We start from the raw sequence: 24,425 nt of genomic DNA on the forward strand, positions 1-24,425 counted from the left end.
CATTTATTTTTTGTTAGAATAGAATAACATAGAAGATAGTATTTACTAGAGCGTACCATCTTTCGATCACATAGCCGTTTATCAAGAAGTGGGTTTGTGGTCAAGCACTAGTTTATTCGGTAATAAAATACCTCAAAAAAACATTTATATTCGTAATCAATATAGCCTTCGATACTACGACACGCAATGGGCCTCGATGGGGTAGGGGCTCCGAAAAAAATGACGTAGGGGGAGTGGGTACAATAAGATAACACGTAACACGTGTAAAATAAAGTTTACTCGCATTTTGTTCTAATTTACTAGCTTTTTGAATCAAGAAGAACATTTTAATGTTTCAATCTTTCAATGGAAAAGTACTTTGATTTTCAATATTCTCGCAAAATAGAAAAAACAAACATAGAAGTAGTGACGTACTTGAAACTGGCGACTGTGAGCGATGTGATGTGACTGACGTTTTCGTTGAAGAACAATTTCCTTAACAGCGAAATTGGATTGTAGACCGTCAGAGAGAATCCTTTATGAAACTTTCATAACTGTTATTGTACAAGTGCAATCAATAAATGTTGAAAACGTTGCTAGTCTTCATTTTTATGTTGGTTTGTAGGTATTTATATGAATTATCGTTACTATTTAAAATTTTACTAATATAATAAAAGCAAAAGTTTGGATGTATGGATGAAAGGATCGATGTTAGAAAGTGTCACCAGAACGGTTCAATGGAATTCGATGAATTTTTCTGGAAGAACACACAGGCTACTTACTTATGTTTTTTTCTAATACCGCGCGGAAGGAGTCGCTGGCGACAACTAGTTGATATAAAAGTGTAGGTAGCAGCAATGAAACGACTGGTTTTTTAATTGCACTTTTTGCAAAAAAATTGTCGCTTAATTTCCTTTTAATATTATAACTTAAGCTCGGTAACATTTTTTTACAATACTAATTGAACTTGGGTTTTGCTCTAATTTAGACTTGGAACCTTAGCGGAAATCAAATATCGAGTAAAAGTTCTTGACCTTTAATTATATAGCTACTGTTTAAAATTTATTAATAACTTAACTACAATTGGTGACTAGGCCATAGTCAACCACGCTGGCCCATTGCGGGTTGGTTGACTTCACACATATCTTTGAATTTCTTCGCAAATATGTGCAGGTTGCATCACGGTGTTTTTCTCCACCGTAAGAACGTCGGATAAATATACATATGTAAATCGAAAAACACATTGGTACATGGCGGGTTTCGAACCCAGGACTTGCAGATTACAAGTCGAGTGCTTAAAAAATATTTTATATAGTTACATGAAAATATTCTCCACCTGTCTGGCTACTTGGCAGTATCAATAACCACTCACAATTTGCTACCGCGTAATACTATTCAAAGAATCCGCTACACGTGTTTGTTTATATTACACAATGAGGTACATAGAAAACATTGTCTTATTACTATGCATGTATCACATTCCTTACGTTAACATATTACTGATTGTTTTATGTACTTGTTCAAATTATATGTAACATATAATACATTGTTGGAATGCCATGAAAATTTAGGATCACCGAATTACCGTGAGAATACATCGAATTATAGCCATCAGTTTTTTTCTTGGTAAAATTAAGAATATAAAACGTTGTTTGATAATTGTTTCTGCAGTGTAAACCTACGGTTAAAGGAAAAGACAAAATAAAAGGAAAGCGCACTGGTGCTGATATGGTTATACAGATTTTCACCAATTCTCCTGCGTTTTGATTAATTTTCGAATAGCTGTCGCCCGCGATCCGTTATCGCGGAATTAAAAAAAAAACCTTAGTAGCCTCTGTGTTCTACACTCATGACAAATTTCAGCGAGATCCATGCATCCATTCTGGAGTTACCTTCTAACAAACATCCATCCATCCATCTATTCATCTAAACTTTCGTATTTATAATACTAGTAAACTATAGAATTACCCACAGTTATAAACACCAGCGCAATTGTATGTGATCATATCGCAGTCGCCATGTTGAGGGATCAAGCAATGCATTATTTAAGTACATAATTGTTTATCTTCCATTAAGGCCGGCAACGCATCTACAGTTCCTCTGGTGTTGCAGATGTCCATGGGTGTCGTTGATCACCTCGGTGTTCCCGACGGTCGTTTGCCCCCTTCTCTTATAAAAAAAAATCAAGGACCCTTTTTCAATCATTACATCGCTGTAAGTTGTGTGGACTGGAATTCACAATTAATTAAAGACTATTAACAATTATTACCTTAAAATGTTAGTAAAACAAAAGAAAGAAATTGCATAATTATAAGTCTAAGTCTCGTGAGTAGAATGAATTGCCTAAATGTTAATGCTAACGTTCCATTATTTGGATGAGTCGGTTCCAACCTAGATAATTTCTAGGCATTTAGCAAAGTAAACATAAAAAGTAATTTGAAGCCGAGTTTGTAACGAAACACTATCAGGGCGATAGTTGCACGGATCGACGGAAAAATTTGAAACCTTTATTAAAATGCTAACGATTATTCAGCAGAGGTAATGAACTCATCTAATGTTTATTAAGTTACTTATAATATTACATTTAATAAAATTTTTCATCGACTGTGCTAATTACAATGAATATACCTTAATATTACACTTAAACATGCATGCGATAACTTATTGATCTGTTTTGTCATTCCTTTTATCTAAGAATATAGAATTTACCCTAAAAGTCTAGATCTATATATATCATCAGCTCACTATACGTCCCCATCGAGGGGCTCGGAGCCTACCCTAAGCCAGGAGTGATTAGGCCATAGTTAACCACACTGGCACAGTGCGGGTTGGTTGACTTCACACATATTTTTAAATCTCTTCTCAGATATGTGCAGGTTGCATCATGATGTTTTCCTTAACCGTAAGAATGTCGGATAAATGTATATATGTAAATCGGAAATAGTAAAACACATTGGTACATGGCGGGATTCGAACCCAGGACCTGCAGATTGCAAGTCTGTGCAAATGCCTTACTTTATGCGGTTAGGACAGGATTGCACCATAGCTTTTGACATGTTTAGGCTGCCATACACTGGTCCACATAGGATCAGTAGTTAATTTTCACCATTCACAGGCCGCAGTTTTCTCACACCGATGAAAATGTACGTCAACTATTTAGAAGTATTCAGTCGAAAGCCGTGTGCGGTTCCTGCAGTGTCGTAGATGTCTTTAAGGGTCGATGATCACTTCGGCGTCCAAGCCACAAGTTTTCCTTCGTCTCACAAAAAAAAGAAAAATAATCCTTGTATGGCAGCCTCTATATTTTTTACATTAGGTTTTAAAGGGAAAACTTTAAAACATTTCATGTTTTAATAGCTATTAGCCATGTGAAGGATAAAGTAAAGAATTTGCTTGTTTGAAAAATGACTTTTCCTTCGTTTAGACAAGATAATAATAATTGAAGCCACCCATGTCATACCTATCGGGCGAAACGTGGCAAACTTTCGTTTCACAACCTAACCTACTAGTTGCAGACTTCCCGCGTCTAACAAGAATTAGACATTTAACTTTTAATTGGCCGCTTGTACGTTCTTCACAAACTCCGTTCGCTGAAAGTGTTTAACTATGTTACTCGCTTCGCTTTTAATAATGACCGAACTTGCTTTAGTTATATCTGCACGACATAAACCACAGGGAATTCAAAATTTTAAACGAACATTACATATTTATTGCGGTTAAAGTATAATTATTTAATGATTTTATACAAAATAAGTTTATTTTTTCTACAGCATTTTTAGACTAAAAAACCAGTATCTGTGAAATTATTTTGCTACAACATTTAGAGTTCGCGGGTGAAGTATTTAAAAAAAATTGTATCGTTAGTTAGCGCTTTGACAAAGACAATTGTTCCTTTTCTTATGAAAATTTACCAATTTTTTTACACCGAGTTTTCTTGATTATTTTATAAGGTACAAACATACGGTTATGTATTGTTATGTGTTATATATTTAGTATAAAGTATGTTGATAATTTTCGTATTGTTACTTACATATATTTTTGATTATGATTTATTATTAAAAAGAAAATACTTATCAATCATTTCACTAGTATCAACTTAGAATTTTAATAATATTTTGTTTTTTATAATTCCAACTTTATTTTACAATAATTTATTTAACACTTACATTGAAACAAATTTCCAGTAAAACTCTGCTAGTGTCTCCTGTAAGAGGAAAATGTATGTAACATTTAAACAACCTCACAGCAGAGATGAAAGTTTGCTCTAGTTCGCTGTATTATTGCATTTCCATTTTAGATTCAGGACTGTTCACCCTGTACGAAGAATATTTAACTAACTTAGATTGTTATACTTGTTAACAACGTTAGTTCTATTTCACTCTGATTGTGTATGTATATCAAGTTATATTACATTTAAGTAATGAAACAGATTTACATGACCTCTGTTGATATCATTTGGTAGTAGAATTTTTATTTTATTGTTGTAGATTTTTTGGATCTTGCTAATTCATTATAATTATCTTGCTAACTCCTGTAACTATCCTTTTTAGATACTTAGATATGTTATGTGTATTTCAACTTTTATATCTATTCAATTGATCGTGAAAATGTTTTTGTTGGTGTAATTTTGAAGAAGGCTTATTGAAAAAATTGTTAATTTTTGTGTTTTCCAACTTTTTAAATTAAATGAAGCAAAGACGACCCAAAAATATTTTTTATGTAATATATGTACAAAAGTTTTTTTTTTGCAAGATCTAGTTGATGATGGACCAGTCCAGTTAGACAGTGGTAAGTGGATGGCGACGTAGATACCTACGGCCATGTTGCGGACAGTCGGTCGGCGGGAAATCGCGGCCGCCCATGGTAGGCGTACGACGCCGAGTCGCGAGAGAGGGACGCGGGTAGGCGGGCGGCGTGAGTGCGAGCGGGAGGGCGGCAGCGAGGGCGTGCGGCCTCGCGAGCCGCAGCACACTCCTGTTCCGGTCGCGTCGACGGGCGGCCGGGAACCCGCGCCTCGCCACACTGACTAGGCTCGCGCTGTTTACACCGACTTTTCCCAGTGCGTGCCTTTCGTGCCCGCACCAGTGGCACGTGATAGGCCGCTGCCGTTTTTTCCCGCTCGTTCGTCTCAGTGACAGCCGAAGTCGTTGACGACTCCTCTTCCCGCCACTTTCAAATAAAAAGTGCGCTCCGTTTGGCGCGAAATGTCGACTCGCAACTCACCAAAGATAATCAGTGGCAGCCAATAAACCCTTGCTTGTGAAGATTAAGTTGTGATTTTCGGTTCGAGTACCTCAGGTTAGGTGTTGATTCGAAAAAAATGGATGACTGGGAGCGACACGTGACTCCTTTGCTACAAGACATGGGCTGTTCGAACGAGGAGGCCCAAGAAGACTTCTTTAATCAACAAGATGTAAGTTTTACTTGTTTTACTATCACCATACATTTCACCCGTAATTAATACATGTACGAAACATCTATTCTCATAAGCACTTTACAACTTTTCCATTAAAAAAATCTGATAACTTATGCACAACACATGAAATCTATGTACACATCACAGAGCAGAGCCTGTGTATCGTACACTAATATTAGATAATATAAAAAATAATTAATTAAGCTATTATATATTTTTATAAGTACGTCAGATATATATCCGCATTTTTTAAGTTTTTCGCGATAATTTTAAGCCAGAAAAACTAAAACAAAAGAGCATGCATGTACGAAATCAGTTTTATGTTAAAAATAACTTGACGCACATAATATACATACATTATATGAAAATAATAATTGTATGACGTGCACAAATGCATTATCTTTTTACTGATGAAGACGCAAATATAATTTTATAATGCAATGAATTTAATTATTTATCTGATCCATTATCTTCTTACAAGGTATTCATAAGATAAAAAAAAACCAGAATACATTTTATGGTATTAAATTTATGCATCAGGATAAATGGGCAGCACAAAAAGATTTTACAATTGTTTATTCATGACGTCATCTCCCTGCAAGAGTGCTTTTGTTAATGACATTCATAACTAAAGCATTTGAAGATAAATATATGTTTCATTGCATTGATTATACGTTTTTCTAGAATTATACATTTAATGTTACTAATATTGTAAATGGGAATATTTGGATGGATGGTTTTTTGGATGGATGTATGTTATTATGTATCTCCAGAACGGCGAAGGCGATCTTGATGATTTAGTACAGATGTAGAACCCGGTCTGGATGAACAGATAGGCTATCTATTATCTCGAATATGTATACGGTTCCCCTAGGATACGTTTGATTTACATAGCATTTCTATTGGTATTTTTTTATAGAATGTTTCAGGCTCATAAGTAAGCAATATGAACGAACAGACGAGAATAAATAAAGGTCTTTTTTATGTCGTAAGGTGGCAAGCGAGCGAGCGGCCACTTAAAATCGCTGAAATAGCGAACTGACCGTTGCCCATAGACATAACCAATTGCATATGCGTTGCCTACCTTTAATCGACGGAGGAGAGGATGCACAGAAAGAAAATGTTTTCCCCTTCTATGCATCCTCTCATCCGGAAAGTCTACTTCCACTTCCCATCCTTTCCATATAAGAAAAAGGGTGGGAGGGGAAAGATGATTAAATTAGGCCTCTGGGACGCACATTCATCAGACGAAACGCGGAATTGCTTCCACTTCACGCCAAAAATTACTTAATTAACTTTACTGGACGGTTTGATGATTCCTAACATCGATTGACTACAGTCCAAACTTACCACAGGAATCGCCATAAACATCCCTTGCCGTTCATTCCGAATACTGATAAAACATTGAGTACATTGTCAATTTAAATATTGGAATATTCTTATCAATTAGCATTTAAGGGAGGATGTACTCAGTTCTAATGTCTTGTCTATTCTTATTTTTTTAATACACGGTGTAATAATTAAAGAGCTATTAGTTTTAATAGTTGTAGTTTATAACACACCTGGCTAATTTCCTACACAAACTCTTGTGTCGAGCGGCGAGAAGTTTTGTGAACAAATAGCACAGGTGGGTCTAAACATTTCACCAAGTTTCACGAAATTCACAAAGTCACCCAGGGGAGACTTTATGGGAGTATCTGTGACATCAACAAGGTGTCTTGTTGTAGTCACATTTTTGTATTGACGATAAAAGTATTAGAACTTTTGATGTACCTATATAATCTAATTAAACCTTAATACTAAATATTCAAATTTAAAGAAATTTTGAAGATTTATTTTTCATTTCTCGTAACGTCGTAGAATATTTTTCTTTTCTGAAAAGTACATTTACAGTGCCCAGTTCTGAAAACAATTCTGTTCTGATGAGAACAATTGCTAAGGCTAACACCGAAATTCACACAAAGTGACCAATACTTGGTAATCTATAAACATTGTCATCGTGTTGGCAAAAAGTTTTTTTTTTTAAATTTAAAATATTTTAATTCCATTTCATATTCTATTAGAATACGAATCTCATCTGTTACATTATTTCACATCACTGATCATATTCTCAAAAAAAATCCTAGTCAAAATTTAAGCGTTTCTTAATGTTTATTAAATGAGTATACTTTAGTATACTTACATTTTCGGTTAATTTATTGATAAAATGAGTTTTAAACTTGAAAGTTATTCCTTATCCTGAGTCCGGGATGTTACCCTACTTTTTTAATAATTCAATATTCTGATAGTAAGAATAATAATGACTATTTGCTTATGTTAAGTGATTCCCAAATAGTACATCGAAGTAATCCATTATGACCAGCATTATAAATACTACTATCTGATTTCAATTTGCTGACTATAGTAAGCCACATGGTATAGTGTAACATCTGTTAAATTGGCGTTTTCTAGATTAGATAACCTCATAGTCAACATTAGCGCAAAATGCTTAATGTAAGCAATCAAAAACATTAAAAAAAAACAAACAAATGTTAAAGCAAACCAAGTATTTTCTGAACAATTTAGGTTTATTTTCGTGGGGAACTGTCAAGTTTCAGATGTTGTAGAGTATAGCGCGAAGTGAAAGAGATTTACAAATTAAACTGACCACATCAAAGTACGGACTGAAAATTAGAAGGGGAAGGAGATTTTAGGTCTTTTGAGTATTATATTTATACCAAATATATACAAATATCTTACAAATTTTAGATGGTTATTAACTACATTCAGATTTAACTAAAACAATGGAATTTTCCATTTCAGTAAATTAAATCTTGTATATCATAGGGTGTGCAGTGCAAGATTGTATTCCCCACAGTATTACTATTGTCTTGGATGTCTGATGCACGTACGCTATTATTTTATTACAATAGAATTAAGCTTATCTTATATTTTATTTGAAACTAGCGCTAGCCCGTAACTTTGTTAGTATGAAATAAAAAAAAATATCCTATATCACTCCCGCACATATCAGCTACTTTTCACCAAAAATCCCGTCAAAATAGGTCCAACCGTTTCGAAGATTACCCGACAGACATGTTAACAAAATATTATAAAATTGGATTTTCAATCGATCAATTTCTTGTGTATGGCTCTCCCTTAACGGATTGGGCCAGTGTTTTCTGTCACAGACCGACGACGGTTCTGTTAAATCGTACGTGGCTAGACAAAATCTGAATCGTTAGTTAAACTGTACGATTCTGTTTTGTCTACGCACCTTTACCTTACTGAACAGTTCTCGGGCTTTAACGATATATCTATCAACAAATAAGAAATTGTGATAACTAGAATCCTCCCGCGACTATGTCTGTGCGGGATCAGAAATAGATAATAGCCGATTCTCAGATCTATTGAATATGCATACAAAATTTCATAAAAATCCATCAAACATTGTGACACAAGAATTTTATATTGTGATTTCTATATTAGATAAGAAAAACGAAAAGTGCTGTCCGTAAAGAGAAGAGTTGACTAATAATTTTAAAAAACAATAGCACTATAATACAGAGAGGTCAATAAAAAGTTAATTAAAGGATCATTCAAAGTAGCTGTAAATAGCTACTGGGAATTAAATGTTTAATAGTCGATAATAGGTACGTATGTGTATAAACAATCAGTAAAATTGCACACTACTGAAAGCAGACATCAATTTGTAATTAAAATGCACAAACTCCATTAGCCATTACGAACAAACAGCCTTAGGCAATATTGGAACACATCGACCATAAAATCCACGTACGTAATATAATTGCGATGTGGTTTTAATCAAACAGTTTATTTTCTGATTTATAATAAAACTCAGTAATGAAGTGCAATGTAATTTTTTTTATAGAATGACATTTCACATACTGTGAATTTTTTTTCTTACAATTGCATTATAAGAATTAAATATATATATATAAAATAATATAAAATTAAAATTATAAAATTATGCATAAGTTAATAAAGTAATTAGTCGTATAAAAACGTAATTTATGTGAAAATCAGAAAACAAATTATGACCCAACCTGTCATCTCTATAAAGGTTTGATATGACAGCTTCTGGTTCGTTACAATTTAAATGCCTCTTTTGATGTGAGTGTTTATTTTATATCTAATATTAGTTTGAAGTATTGTCACTGCAGTAGATCGCTACCGTCAGCGCGAAAATGGCGAAAATAGGCACAAAATACCACTTCTTATAGCCTGTCCATTTACAGTAGGCAGTATCAATCAAGCCAATGTTAAAAGAACAAACAATTTTTTTTTTAATTTCTTAAGGTTTTTTCTTAAATTTCTTAAGGGCACGAATTTTCTTTGGCGTCTTAACTCTACTAAAAAATCATGAAAATATTGTTTGTGAGGTTTAGAAACGCATAGGGAAACAGATATTGTTTCTTTTTTAATATAGAAATGATTAGGTAACGAAAAATTTAAAAATAAAAATCTGTTGAGATGTCCTCACCTACTTTGTGGGCACTGGACGACAACTGGAATAAGTAATTGATGCAGAAAGTTATGCAACGATGGCACTAAAAGTAGCAAGATCTAATCAGATAAATAAAACTCGATTGTCGGGAATATGATAATACAATTTTCATATTTCATGAATTTTTCATTTAATTCGTCATTGTTTTTTTTAAATTACTGGCACATTTCATGCACCTGATTTATTTGTGATATTTATAATATAACAAAAATATTATAAAAAAATAAAATCTTTGGTCTTTGGTCTTTCTGCCTGTCCACCTTTATAACGGGTAACCTCCGAATTGGCTGGAACTATTTTTACTTTTTGTAAAAAGTATCTGACATATTAGAGGTAATAAATTTATTAGCTTATTTAATTTTAATACTCTTATCAGGATTTCATAAAATGTTAAGGCGAAGCTGCACTGCAAACGTGGTCCGTTGTACTGGACCGGCTGGACGATCGGTACGTATGTTTTTCATCGTTCGCGTATTTTTCTACTGTATGATCGAGCAATATTTAAATATTTAATGTCAAGCGGTCGTTGTCGCCAGCAAAATGCACATCATAACTTCGTAAATAATGTATTTGATTAAATTTACAAATCGTTAGTTACAATCTTCGTCATAATAATGTTTTATTAATTCGCTTTATTTAAATAATTTGATTCAGTCTTTACCATTCTACTATATATCTAGATATCTAAGTGTACTGCTCTCCACCTTTGTAATCGCGAGTTTAATTTCCGAAGTATGTACAAAAACAAAAAATTGTAGAACATCTATTCTCTTTGAATAAAGGGAGATAATGAGATAATAGTATGCTATATTATAGGCGAGGATTGAATGGAGGGCAGGAGGAAGGAAACGCGCTGGTGTAAACACAGCTGTAAAGATGTTCAAGACAAAAAAAGAGAAAAAGGAGAAGGTGCCAAACGAGCAAGCCGCCATCTGATTTACCTAAAAAGTATAAGAAAAGAGAGGCAAGGGGGAAAGGACAATAATTTAGCCTCTGGCATACACTTCTCTAGTGCTTCAATATTAATGTATTATTTATAACGTCTTTTATAGATGTATTTTTTCTTTGTTTGGAATCGCGAATAATAAATATACCTAACTAATTTTTATACAGTTAATTCGATTTTGTCCTAAGGCGATATGCTAATAGCAATTATAATTCAGTAAATGCATGATTTGTTGATCGTACATGTATGGAATTAATATTTATGTTTAAAATAAGGCTAAGTACGGAGGCAGATGTTTTTGGTGCTTATACGACAAGTATCAAAATCGCGTGTCAACGTCGATTATGTTAGTTTCACACGAGGGCTGAATAGTGAGGCAATGCAGTACAACAATGTTTGAAACATTGTAGTACTGCACTGATGTTTGAAAATGGAAGTTTGCAGAATCGCTAAAATGTGTTAAAAGGTTTAGGAATAAAAAGACGACAGGCAAGTGACGAAATAGATACATTTTTTAATCTTATCGTGTCACTTTGTACAGGACGACAGTGCTGTTTTGACAGTAATTGTACATTCAAACACCCAACTACAGTGCCTAACAGTTCTGCTCTCGTGTACGTCAAGCCTTAGCGCAGCGCAGGAGTTGTTCGTTACAAGTTTGAATTGTGGAATGAAATGCGACCTGCCTGTTAAAATGTAATTGCCCAAAACGTCAAGTTGACGTTTAACACGTGCTTAAGTTTTAAAAAGACAAACAGATTTTGTAGTCGATACGATCGTGGACTTTGTATTTTATGAGGCGGGCTTTCGTTTTTAAATTGCAGCTGCTATTTAGATGACGTTGTAGTATTTTTTAATCGTAACTGTTGCTTAGAATACGATGATGTTTATTTTAAAGAAAAAGTGTAATAAAAATATGTATTTTCATTATTAAAACTAATCAAACTCAATCATAGGATTCCGTAGGGAATTTAGGTGCTTCATTCCACCATTGAGGCGAAATCATTCACCCACATACAAATAACAATACAACCAATACAATACAAACAAATTCGTTTAAAAATAATTTTAAAAATCAAATGGTGTTTTTATGTTTTGTCATCAGTACTTGTACGAGATGAACAAATATGCGTACGAAATTTCAAATCATTATATCAATAGTTGGTGTAATTTAAACTTTAACATAATAAATAAAACAAAATGCTGTAATTCATGGTTACACCCATATCTTTTTACTAAGAGGTGGAGAACATTCATTTAACAATATACCAAAATGATCGCCTGATTACTCATTGATATATCTTTAAAATAGCAAGAGAATACTTGAGATTGAGCTTTGTATTGTATATCAATTTTGTACTCTCTTAAAATGAATGCAATGAAACAGAAATTAGGCGAAAATTTATACAGTTTCTGCACATTTGTGCGTTGTTTCCTGCGAATAAGTGACGTTGGTGTCTTGTACGCAGCTGTTAGCTACGATTTGAATAACTATATTATGATGCACATACACTTATATTGGCCTGAAAGTACGGTCAATCTTCCAGTATATTTCCGTTGCACTTTGATCGAAAACAAATGGTCATTGCACTGAATATCTTTAGAGACAAGGATAGATATTGTCTTTACATTGTTTCGATAGTGGAAACTTACTGTAGACTTGTTTCTTAAACAGAAATTTACATGCATCTTGACTGAACTCTAACGGGGACAGTCGTCACATCATTGGTAGTATAATTATAGATTCGCATTGACAAAACATGAGCAATAAATGATACGATCGATGTTTTTTTCGGTGATGACTAGTCGTATTTCATGTTGATTTTTCAGCTGTTCGTATCCATTATAAGATGCTTTAATTTTTAAAGTAAATTTAAAGGATTAACTGGCCAAAAAGATTTAGTAAATTAGAATAAAAAAAAAATTGAATTTAAAAATATTAAAATCACTTTTATTTTTGCTTCGTATTTAACTATTAATACAATATTTATATTCAATTAAAAGTTTTTATATTTTGAGTTATAAAAGTTATTTAAACTATGCTCTGATGTAGGTTTCAATAACAGCTTACTTAGTTACAAATAAGGCACTTAGTAAACTTTTAAATTGTACCTTATTAATTAGTCGATTATGCTGGAGAACGTAACACGCATTTTTATTGTTGCAAAACACGAATGGAACGTAAAAACCTTTGTTTATGTGTAGTTGAAGTTAAAGAAACTGATTAAAATTCTAACATTATTGAGTTTACTCCGTCGGCTACTGCAAGGAGGTGTTTTTGTAGCGTCCGGTCTTTGTGGGTCTCATATAATGAACCCTGTCTTTGGATGTACTTGCAAACGAATAATTAAATGTACATTAACTTATACGTTTTTACTTTTAGTATTTGATGTAAAACATTGAAATGTAACCATTAGCGTATTTCGACAGTTACTGATGGTGGTTTTTCTCGAACATTTTAAGTGCTGACCACGTTTGGCCATTATGTCCGACCCATTAGTTCATCCGCGTTTAAAAGCGCGTTGTCGTGAGAAAGTCCAGAGGTTGTTACGTTCAGGTGGCTTTAGGAAATGTTTCCTTGGACACGTGTGACCGCCGTTCGCCAACCGTTCGTCTACCCGCATTATTTTACTCAAGAAACCGGTAATTTTAATGAAATTCTATACTAAAGTGCAGCTGTGCCACACTCCGCTGGGTAACTACGTAGAGGCGCAATAATTTTGTTTTAATGTATCAAAAGGCATGCGAAATTCAATGTTACATCAAAATAAGCAAAAGATCTTTCAAATAATTGTCTCTTATTTTAAAAGAGCAATTCATTGCCGAATCTCTAGTATTAAAACATATTTTAATAGATTGAGACGCTTAACATGTTTTTATACCAGTGTTTTGACAATGGAAACATAAAGAGATACAGATACAGTAATTGTCCTTACGTTGTATAGTATTACGGCAGGTGTTAAATAAACTATACAATATTGTCAACATCGAAAAAAGACTACAAATTGCGAAAAAAAATTAAAGTGCGTAATAAATACGCGATACATTTGGTAATTAACATACTGCGGTTGAAATTGGAAACACAAAGTCGCATTATAGGTTTCTTACTTTATCTTTGTTTTATAACCTTTTCTTAGTGATAACTTACTGATTTGATATGTTTAAGTTAAAAACTAGGTTGACTATATATACCTTTGAATTGAGTTTAGTTCAGGGGTTAAAGCACTTGACTTGTAATCTTCAGGTCCTGGGTTTGCATCACGCCATGTACCGATGTGTTTTTTCAATTTTCGATTTACATATGTACATTTATTCGACGTTTTTACGGTGATGCAACTTGCACATATCTGCGAAGAAATTTAGACACATGCGTGAAGTCAATCAACCCGCACTGGGCCCGCGTGGTTGACTATGGCCTAATCACCTCTAAATTAGGAGAGGCTCCGAGCCCCTCGGTGCGGATGTATAGTGAGCTGATGATTATGATGATGATCTTTGAATTTCATCTCAGATACGGTGAAGGAAAACAGAACGGCAGAACGTCGGATACATATGAAATTCGAAAACGACAAATATAGCAGCGTGGATTGAATCCAAGACTTTTAGATTAAAAGTCCATTGGTTAACTGCTCTACCGATACAATATCGTTTAATATAATAACATAAATGATAATAAGGCAGCCTGCATGATAATCATAATATTAAAACTATAAATAATTCAAAGGGCCATCGACGTTCGCCGCACGCGACGGACTTCCGGACGCTTGGTAATTAATGCTCTACACGTCTTCGCATCGCTTGACGAACTACAAAAATTATGTTATTATCGATTATAGAAAAACCTGTAATATTGATCCAGTTTCTTTAACAAATTAACTTTAGCAATTAGAACGCAGAATTAAAATGTTTGCAATTAATTTTTATTATGCTTTGATTTTTAAAATTATCGATCGATCAAATCAAAGTTAATAATTATATAGTTATTAATTAATTGATTATTAATTAATACAAAAATAAAGGTTATTCTAATAATAATTTTATTTAGTTGTAATTAATAGATTACGAATTTTTATTTCATATAAATATTTTTTTAATATTTAATATTTTTCCTATGTAAGAGAACGATGTGAATCATTGAAGTCAAATTTGAAGTTAATTAATATAACTTATCGATATCTGCCTAAACTGATCCATCAATTCCCATCATCAGCTCAGTATACGTCCGCAATGAGGGGCTCGGAGTGTACCCTAAGTTAGGGTAAACTAGACTGTCAACCACGCTGGCCCATTGCGGGTAGGTTGATATCACACATATCTTTTAATTTCAGTGCAGGTTGCATCACAATGTTTTCCTTTACCGTAAGAACATCGATTATTAATCTGATTAATTTTCAAAATATTTCTAAATTAGTTAAAGACATAATTCGATACAAGACATTACCACAATAGCGTGGACAATACCGTGAATCCGAGGTAACAATTATATTGAAAACTATTGTGTCATGCTGTCGACTCCATGCAGTTACAATCGCGTGCAATAGTTTACTTCTGCAAATCGCGACTACTTTGTTCGTTTGATATCGGACGGTCCATCTCACACTGCGTTTGCCGTTAAAAAAGAAGTCACGCACACTTTCTTCAACAATGATTTCTATATTTCATAATTATGGATCACATCGTTAATCCTTGGTATTAATTCTTTTGTTTTTATTTAATAGATACAGATTTAGCCATTGACACATTTATCGTCGAGGGTCGTGGTCTCTCATAGTATATCTTAGTAATTATGTTAGGGCGCAGTTTTGCACTTCTGTCGTTATGTAGCAAGGATGGTGCAGATTTCTTGTACACGCATGCTGCAGCGCTTGTCTGCGAGGACCGTTTACATTAGTCGGCCTGCATGACTTAGACGATAACCCTTACTTTTTATTGGCGCGTATTGTTCTCGTCAACTTAGTTCTTGTCGCACAATGTTTGCTTTACATCGACTGATCATTTTAATTTGTTTTTAAACCGTATAACGGGGAGTCCACGTATGGTGAAAAGTGACCGAGTTTTCGACTAATGGAATTGTGTCCTTACGTCTTTAAGTGATGCAGGTTTAGACGTTAGCGTAATTTCATCTTGTTAAATGCAGTGTTTTATGTTTGAAAACTTTTTGCTAGTGCAGTTGTGCCATTAATTGTTTCGCAAAACCGTAACTGTAGAGCAACCACAAATTGGAATATGTAACTAATTCAATTATTTGACCGCCGCAAACTGTGTGCTGTTGCGGATACTACAAATCGAACTAAAACATTGTTTTCAATGTGACTTTTGCGATTAATTTATTCATGCCTAAATGTTACGTAAATAAATTTGTCTATGGATATTTTTTTAAAAGTTTTTCTTTCATTATGTATCGATGTGACAAGGCGTTTTTTAACAGTGATGTAAATACGAAGGGTTTTTATATCGTTGCCAGTTTTAAAGTTAGTATTATTTTGTATTTTATCTATAATTTAATTTGTAAGAATAATGTTTCCAATAAAAATGTTCGAATCTATAAAGGAAACGATCTGTACCATGTAACTATTACAAAACTATGTATTTTATTAGCAATGTGTTCGTAAAAGTACACCGCGTAACGGATCTATTTTTACAAGCGGAATAAAAAAACTATATGCAGATCATTCTATTTTGGACTTTAGTTCAATACACGTAAGAATTATTTTTATATAACAGACATATTGTATAGGCAGAAGTATTTTAATTCTATATTAAATTGCTGCTACTGCCTGTTTATTGTTACCTCACGTATTGAATTGTATGCGAACATAACGAGGTACGATTGGTCGAGTGAGAGTTTTGTTTCAAAAGGGATGAAATATTAATAAATATTATTAAAGGGACGATTCGAGGAAAATAGAACAGATAATTTTTTGGTAGCTATTTTAGTTGTGGATGAAAAAAAAATAATGCGTTTCTCGAATTCCTGTGAAATAACACTTTGATTTTTTTTATAATAAATCATAAAAGTAGTTTATTTTAGCAAATTGTATGCTTAATATGTAGGATATTGGATTCGAATTTTCTACAATAAAACTTAAAATTAGTAGCAATAATGAAAACATGACCGACTTTAGTTCGATAAAGGTGTAAGTGATTGAAGAGTTTAGACTCTTGATCCTTATCTAGCTGTAATTTTCTGAGACGAAAACACAAGCATGAAATGAAAAATAACTTATTAAAATACAAAAACTTAAGTTTACATTGTAAAGTTAAGCTAAGAAACTTAATGGATACAAAAAAGTTGGGTATTACTAGTATTTACCAGTATCCTCGCACTAGGCGCAGCCTGTATCGCGAGGATCCTGCTCTTAAGTTTTATCAGAGGTTCATTAGATGTCAACAAATTAACTAAAATACAAATAATCAAGTGTCATTTGTTTATGAAAGGAATCTAAATCAAAGTTATACATGCTAAACATTAGTGATAAACTTAACATACTATTTTAAGAATGTCTTCTGTGTCCTTGTCGTAGTAGCTGAAACTAACGTAAGTTTCAGCTACTACGACTTTAATTTTTGGCTTTATTAGCCGAGTCTCGCTTAATGTCGCGTTTTTCAAAGATTATATAATGAATGTAGGGACCTAGGAAATGCATAAAACGTTGAACAAATGAGAAGTTAACCTGCGATATAGGCACTTTAAACTATCGCTTTGCATGAACATTTTGGCCATTGATACTATTTGTAACATCTTTATGCTGTAAATGAAGATATATTTTAAACGGGTCTTAGAAAACATTAGTGTTTCGTATACCGAGTAAAGTAAGGACATATTGAGTTCGTTCTTTTAACAACTGTATATACATTTCACACCTGGTATAATCCTGACGCGAGAACACAGTTCCATAATCCCGGAATGCTTGTAGGCTAATCTATTTGTTTAATATGAATGTGTGCAACTTGTCATTTGTACGGTTTCAATTAGCGAGTTCGAATTGCACATCGCTAGACTCAACTTGAAACTTCGTATTCCCTCTCAGATACGTTGTTTTAGTTGACGCATTGAAATACGACACACGAGTTATCTGGCAAAGTTTGTATACAATTAAGCACGTGAGTTTGTAAACTAACTAACTACGTTTTCTATGAGACCACACAATTTTTGAAGCGGAAGTGGATACTTAGGGAGACTCAGTTTTCTAATTGAAAATTACTAACCTTTCTAATATTATAAATGCGAATGTTTAGATGGACGGATGTCTGTTTGAAGGTATCAGTGGCATAACAGATCTCGATGAAATTGGGAAAAAATATAAAACATTTTTTTTTTTCAAATTTCGATATAGAGTCACGGGCTACAGTTAGTATAGAAATGTAGATATCATTAAATAATAGGCTATATTAATGTAGTTCATTTTTATTAATTTAGAGTTTTAAAATATCGTAATAATAAAATAACTTGATAATTAAAACTAACCCAAGTAATATGGTTGTGTAAGAATTTGTATGTTTGAATTAATAGAATAAAATGTGTTTCAAATTAAGTTACAGTTAATTAATAATTATTTATAGTCATATTTTATAGTTCTATAGCAGATGCTTAGCATAATGAACACGGGCATAATTTAAGTTCATAAATATGTAATGTTTACTTAAGTTTTATTAATCAAATATCTCTATAGTCTTTCAAGTTAATTTCAATATAACAATTTATTGTTGTCCCTTTCATTCTCTAAATCATAAACAGAGACAACAATATATTTGGATTTCAGTCCTTACTTAATATGTTCATAGTTTAGACCTAATTAAAAAAATCTACTGAACTAGTTTAGAAAAAATCACGTAAGTATGAGTTTACTAAAAAAAAACAGTTTTTTTGCTACAAAAAATTTCGTCGAATTAAGGGTTAAGGTCGTTGCATACAATACTGTTAGATAGATTGTGTAAAAGAGGATATGCGTAAGAAGGCGTTAGATTCAGATATGACGTCTAATAGAGATGTATGGAGGAGTAGGAACTACCGTGCCGACTTTCCGTAGGAATAAGGGTATGCTGATGAAGGTCGTTACTCAGAGACAGCTTCGAGCATTCAGCACGTTGTTGGCAGCAATGTCTCCGGTAAAAATGACGTTGACAGCAACACTGTCGCTGTCGACAGCTTTTAAATAACTATTTAAGAATCAAAAAGTCCTTAGGAGAGAATTTAGCCGATGAACAGAATAGTCATTTTATTAACAACTAACAATTTCCCGCGATTTCATCCGCTTTAAATTAGGCAATATTTATAGATAGTGTATCTTTCCAGAAGTCAAAGTATTTTTTAATTTGCTCCAGTAGTTTCGGAGCTTATTCAATGCAAACAAAACAACAATCAAACCTTTGTTTTTTTTTATATTAGCTAATTATTGTCATATCATCCAGTGTGTCGCATTTAAATTGCGTTTGTGTAACATTGCAGAAGTTTCAATGCCGTTTTCTTTCTTTAACTTCAAAAAGTTTAAAATTTCTTAACAATTAACATTTAATTATATATAAATATTTTGGTATAATAAGTTATAATTTATTAATCCATGTTACGGGGTCTCTTACACCTGTACTAGCCGATCCACTTTTTTGCTTCGACCATTCAGGTTTTGCGATAAGCACGATAAAATTTATACGAAGTGTTATTGATTTTAAAGTAAAGATTAATAAATATCACATTGTATGTTGTATTGAATATACAGGATGTTTTGTTAATCGCTCTACAATCTTTCTGGATACCTTTAACAATCGAAAGTAGTATTTATTTCCAATTGATACTTTTTTCTTTGCACTTGATACGAGTATTAATAATTTCTTAGGAATTAACCAAAAATAATTTGTGATATTAATATTAGCTGTCGCCCGCGTCTCGCATCGTGCGGAAATCAAACAAAGTGAGATAAGGATTCCGTTTTTTTCCTACGAGGTACGGAACCCTAAAAATGACAAAAAGTACATGCCTGTATGTTTATCCAGACTATGTTCTACGTCTATGTCAAATTTCAGCGAGACCTATGCAGCCGTACTGCAGATACCTTCAAAAATCCATCCATTCGCATTTATAATATTAGTAAGAATTGTGGTCATTTAAGGTGTCTGAACAACATGCAAACAATGTGACTACGTTTGTAAGTTAGAAAGTCATAGTTAACATTATGGTATGTAGAAATCTACAAAAACCAATAAAATTTATAAATAAATAAAACAACCAATAAAAACGTTTCTTCTGTATTTACAAACTACAGTAGTTTGTAAATACAGAGTAACTACATCCAGGGTAACTATTTTATTTGACTCAAAAGTAAGCTTTTTTTTTAATCTGTCAGCCTATATACAGGCTTTCGACTCACTACAAATCTGCTACTCGATAGAACGAACAGTCATCCTGAAGTGCGTTTATAGGTTTCCAAAATTTTGACTGAAACATTTTTTGACGAACAAAATGTTGGTTTATTTTCCGATTGAAATTGGTTGATTTATAAACAAAATTATTTTAGTGAAGATTTAACTAGTTTGTAAGCACCTTTATTTTAATTTCCTACTATACAAACATTTTCTCTAGATTGTTAAGTCGCTTTAACTTTATTCCTACAACTGTGGTAGAGCCCGCTTTAACATCTTCACACGAATTGGCCCGGTGAAATACCACGACCACACAGAAGACAGGCGTAAAGTGGAAACAATTCCGCGCTTCCGCCAGGAGGCCTAATTTAGTCCTCTTTCCCTTCCCGCTCTTTTTCTTCTAAGGAAAGGATAGGAAGTGGAAGTGGAATTGGACTTTCCGGGTGAGAGGATGCATGGAGAGGGAAAATATTTTCTTTCTGTGGATCCTCCGTCGATTAAAGGTAGACAATGCATATGCAATTGCCTATGTCTATGGCCAACGGTCACTTCGCCGCTCGCTCGATTGCCACCTTGTGATATAAAAAAATATATCATCTTTTCTCTATCTTTTATTCATTAAACAAATCAAAATTCTGTAAGATAATAGTGATACAATTAAATAAAAACTAACATAATACTCATAAATGAAGTCATAAATTGTGTAACATTAGTTTAACATAGCGCATATATTTAAGTTAAAAAAATAAATAGATAAATCGCATCGTACATCGTTATAAGTTATAAATGTCCGTTACTTAATGAATTATTAACTAACAAGAAATCGTATCAAAAAATGAAATCAACCTATTTGCGCCCGGATATTTGCTTTGCAATCAATATTTAGATCAATAAATTCAAAATGCGATGGTAACGGTGTGTAGCCGCGTTAAATGAATTCATATTTTGAGTTTGAGTAGAGGACTGATAGTCGACGAGAGATAACGTCCAATTAAAACAATTCCATCAAAACATTTTGTGTCAGGTCATTCCACCTGCCGGCACGTTATAATTTATTCATAAGGAACCGACGGCGCAAAGTGTTCGTACTCCGTACTCATCGAACGCGTGAGTCGCACGAAAGCGCGTCGCAATGTCGGGCCGGGTTGGCGTCGTGTCCTGTACCACTAGTCGTCCTGCCTTCGCCTTGACATATCGTACTTTTTTAATTTAAATGATTCCCTTTTTGGAATTACATTGCTCATATTAATATTAATGTATCCAAGTCGGCTTGTGTATCAGCAAAAACTGAACCAGAAATTCTTTCTTCATTTTGTAATAAGAAGGGCGACAAAACGCTTAAAGTTTGCTTAAAAAGGGTGGATACGAGGACTTTTATTGGTTAAGAATTTCTGTACTTGGTTTTCTGGTGACGATTTGTAACAAACAACATGTTATCTCGTGTTACGCGCGCACGACTATTTAATCAATGATTTGTATGTAACTTTTTACTGGTTTCCATATTTTATTGTGGTTTTTGCAGGAGAGCAAACTATATAATTTACTTTCCTACATATAAAGTAGGATTAAAATTATTTTTCCTTCGATTTATTTCAAATATAATTAGAAAAGACAGATTTAGAGAAACTACTCGTTTAAACGAAATCTACTAACATCAAAATAGTTGTAGATTTCGTTTAAACAAAACATTTGTGTCGATACTAAAACAATAAGTACTTGTCTAAATATGAATGTATGTATGTATATGAGAAGAAATTATCAGAACGTAGTTCGATTAAATTTGACTGAAAACTTAGTCTGAAAGAATATATAGGCTATTACTAAGTTTTTATTAATACGTCGCGGAAGGAGTCGAGGGCGTCAACTAGTTTTAAAATAAGTCGTAGTCCTGGTCGGAGTACTGTTTACCCTTGTACAGAGTTTTAGAAATAAAACATTATATTTTAGTTTGATTTGTCACATGATATGAGGACGTGTTTTGAGCTCATAAAATAAGTTGCCAAGCCTATTTTTTACGATGTGACATTAAGTGTAAGGGGAATTCATCTGTTTCTCGTAACTCACTCTGTTATATTTGTAAAAATCTAATATTTTATTAATTAAAAAATATATTACAATGTTTTAGTAGTCAATGTTATGACGACTGCGCGTAGCCAGATTGAATTAAGACGAAGTTTGTAATTTTATGGTGACATATGAACATTAGAAAAATATATATCCTGATTTAAATCTGATGTTAGTCACTTTTTAATATAAGTTCATTATTTATCCAAAAAAAATCATTGCATTTCCTGTTATTTTGTAAATTTATTGACCTTTTGTGTCATGTTTTATTTCGTAGTTTCACATTTGAAATACTGATATTAAGATCATATTCATAAAGATTTTTGTTATATTCGATAATTTTATAATCTATTGTGTAACATTCGAATAACTAACATGGGTTTCTGTTGGGTTAACAAGGTCAACATATTGTGAGGTGTCGATGACGAGTCGGGACTCGGTCACCGCAGCCCTGTCGAGATAACCATCGCGAGTCCCCGAGAACTTGGTAACGAGTCTCACGTTGGTCAAGTACTGGCAGAGAGACAAGTCATTTCAGTCAAAATACTGCCACAATGTAACATTTTTTATGATTTTTTTTTAATAAATAATATTAATTTATTTTGAGAATAAATTCATTATATATGGCTACCAAAAGATGTTTAGTGTTAAACATATTTTCTGTAAAGGTAATATTCATAAATGTATTATAACAATGCACAACAACAAATGTAAATTTCAAACATACTTGGGAAGAGAATGTCGGACACGGTAACTAATGCAGAAAATTCCTTGAAACAATGTATTCAAATTGTATTATTATATCTTAATTTTGAAACAGAATAGAAAAATTATATGTTCTACAAGCACACAATAAGAGAACCGTTTCTACTTTCTATATATTATTTACAAAATAATTATGTGAATTCATATTCTTATAGTGTATTTCAAAAAGGAAACATACGTTAGAAACAATAAAACAGAATTTCGAAACAAGGCCGCAAATTAATTCATATCACATTGATATGGATCTCTTTTGAAATCAACACTATTAATTACCTTTTTACTGGCACGATTTCATCGTAACAAAAGCAGTTTTGTTGGTGCTTGTACCGCCACTTATGGCCGATTGTAAACAGCTTTTAAAAATTCTGTTGTCCCTATATTATCTTTGTAGCAGGTAGATACTAATTATATGCTATTATTTAATACAATGTTATTAAGTACCTATACACCAGACTCCCTCATAAATGAGCTAGGGCCCAATCAAAAGTGTTAATAAGAAATGTGGAAATTTACAAGAATAAAGTTTTGTTCGACTCAGAAATCTTTAAACGAACATGGAAGTTACAACGTTTTGTGTTAATTACAATATTAACTTTTTGCAAATTAGACTTATTATCAGCAACGTTTAATGATATGCCTCTGGCCAAACGTCGTGGTTATTACCTCTTATTACTAAACTTATTAATATTTATCACTGTAATTTGAAAACCCATTAAACTATTACTTAACTACTTCATTCAATACTTACTTTACTTCAGAATCTATTTGCTATTGTTTTCTTAATATTTCTTTGTATCCTTTCACAGTTTCGTTGATCGTCTTGATTATTTTATATTTGAGGATTTCTGTATTATGCATGTAATATTGTTTATATTTCTATTAGAAAGTGGTACATAACCTAGTTAATTATTCCACTTTAACTGAGGACCGTATCCAATTAATATAATTTTAATTAGAGTTAAAAAAGAATCCTTTCTTTTCCTTCATAAAGCAATCGCACTTGCCACTGGATTGAAGTGAATGGTATTAGTGGATACTTAATTTAACTACTAACTAGTTGATTACGGAATTTAAAAAAAAAATTCAAAACAATTTTACAAATAGCCAGTAACAACGCAAAGCGAAAATTGGCTAAATGCAGATGTATTATAGATACAATTTAATTAATGAATCATTAAATTGTTAAGCATTTGTAACAAAATAAAAAAATTAGCGATGTTATCATAAAGCAATTTATTTATAGAGAAGAGTAATGTGGGTGGTCGAATTAGAATATAGTTTTATTTTAAGTCTGGTCGATGTAATTAGCCTGGAGGCATTTATTGCTTAGTTTTTAGGAGGCATTAAGAAAAATCATTAAACACACAAACTAATTACTGTTATTACGAAAC

The 24,425-nt window shown here is 32.8% G+C and overlaps 1 protein-coding gene across 2 annotated transcripts in view; it reads left to right on the forward strand.

Annotated features, from left to right (window-relative positions):
* The first annotated feature begins 4,967 nt into the window (after positions 1 to 4,967).
* Positions 4,968 to 24,425, forward strand: part of LOC106126383 (homeobox protein araucan) — an 83,765-nt gene continuing 64,307 nt past the window's right edge. For both annotated transcript variants that reach the window (XM_013324016.1, XM_013324018.1), the window contains exon 1: positions 4,968 to 5,392. In XM_013324016.1, the coding sequence (XP_013179470.1) occupies positions 5,300 to 5,392 (93 nt within the window). In that variant the 5' untranslated portion in view covers positions 4,968 to 5,299. The remainder of the gene's footprint in view (positions 5,393 to 24,425) is intronic.

The sequence above is a fragment of the Papilio xuthus genome, unplaced genomic scaffold, assembly GCF_000836235.2.
Source record: "Papilio xuthus unplaced genomic scaffold, Pxut_1.1 DF825017.1, whole genome shotgun sequence".
NCBI lineage: Eukaryota > Metazoa > Arthropoda > Insecta > Lepidoptera > Papilionidae > Papilio > Papilio xuthus.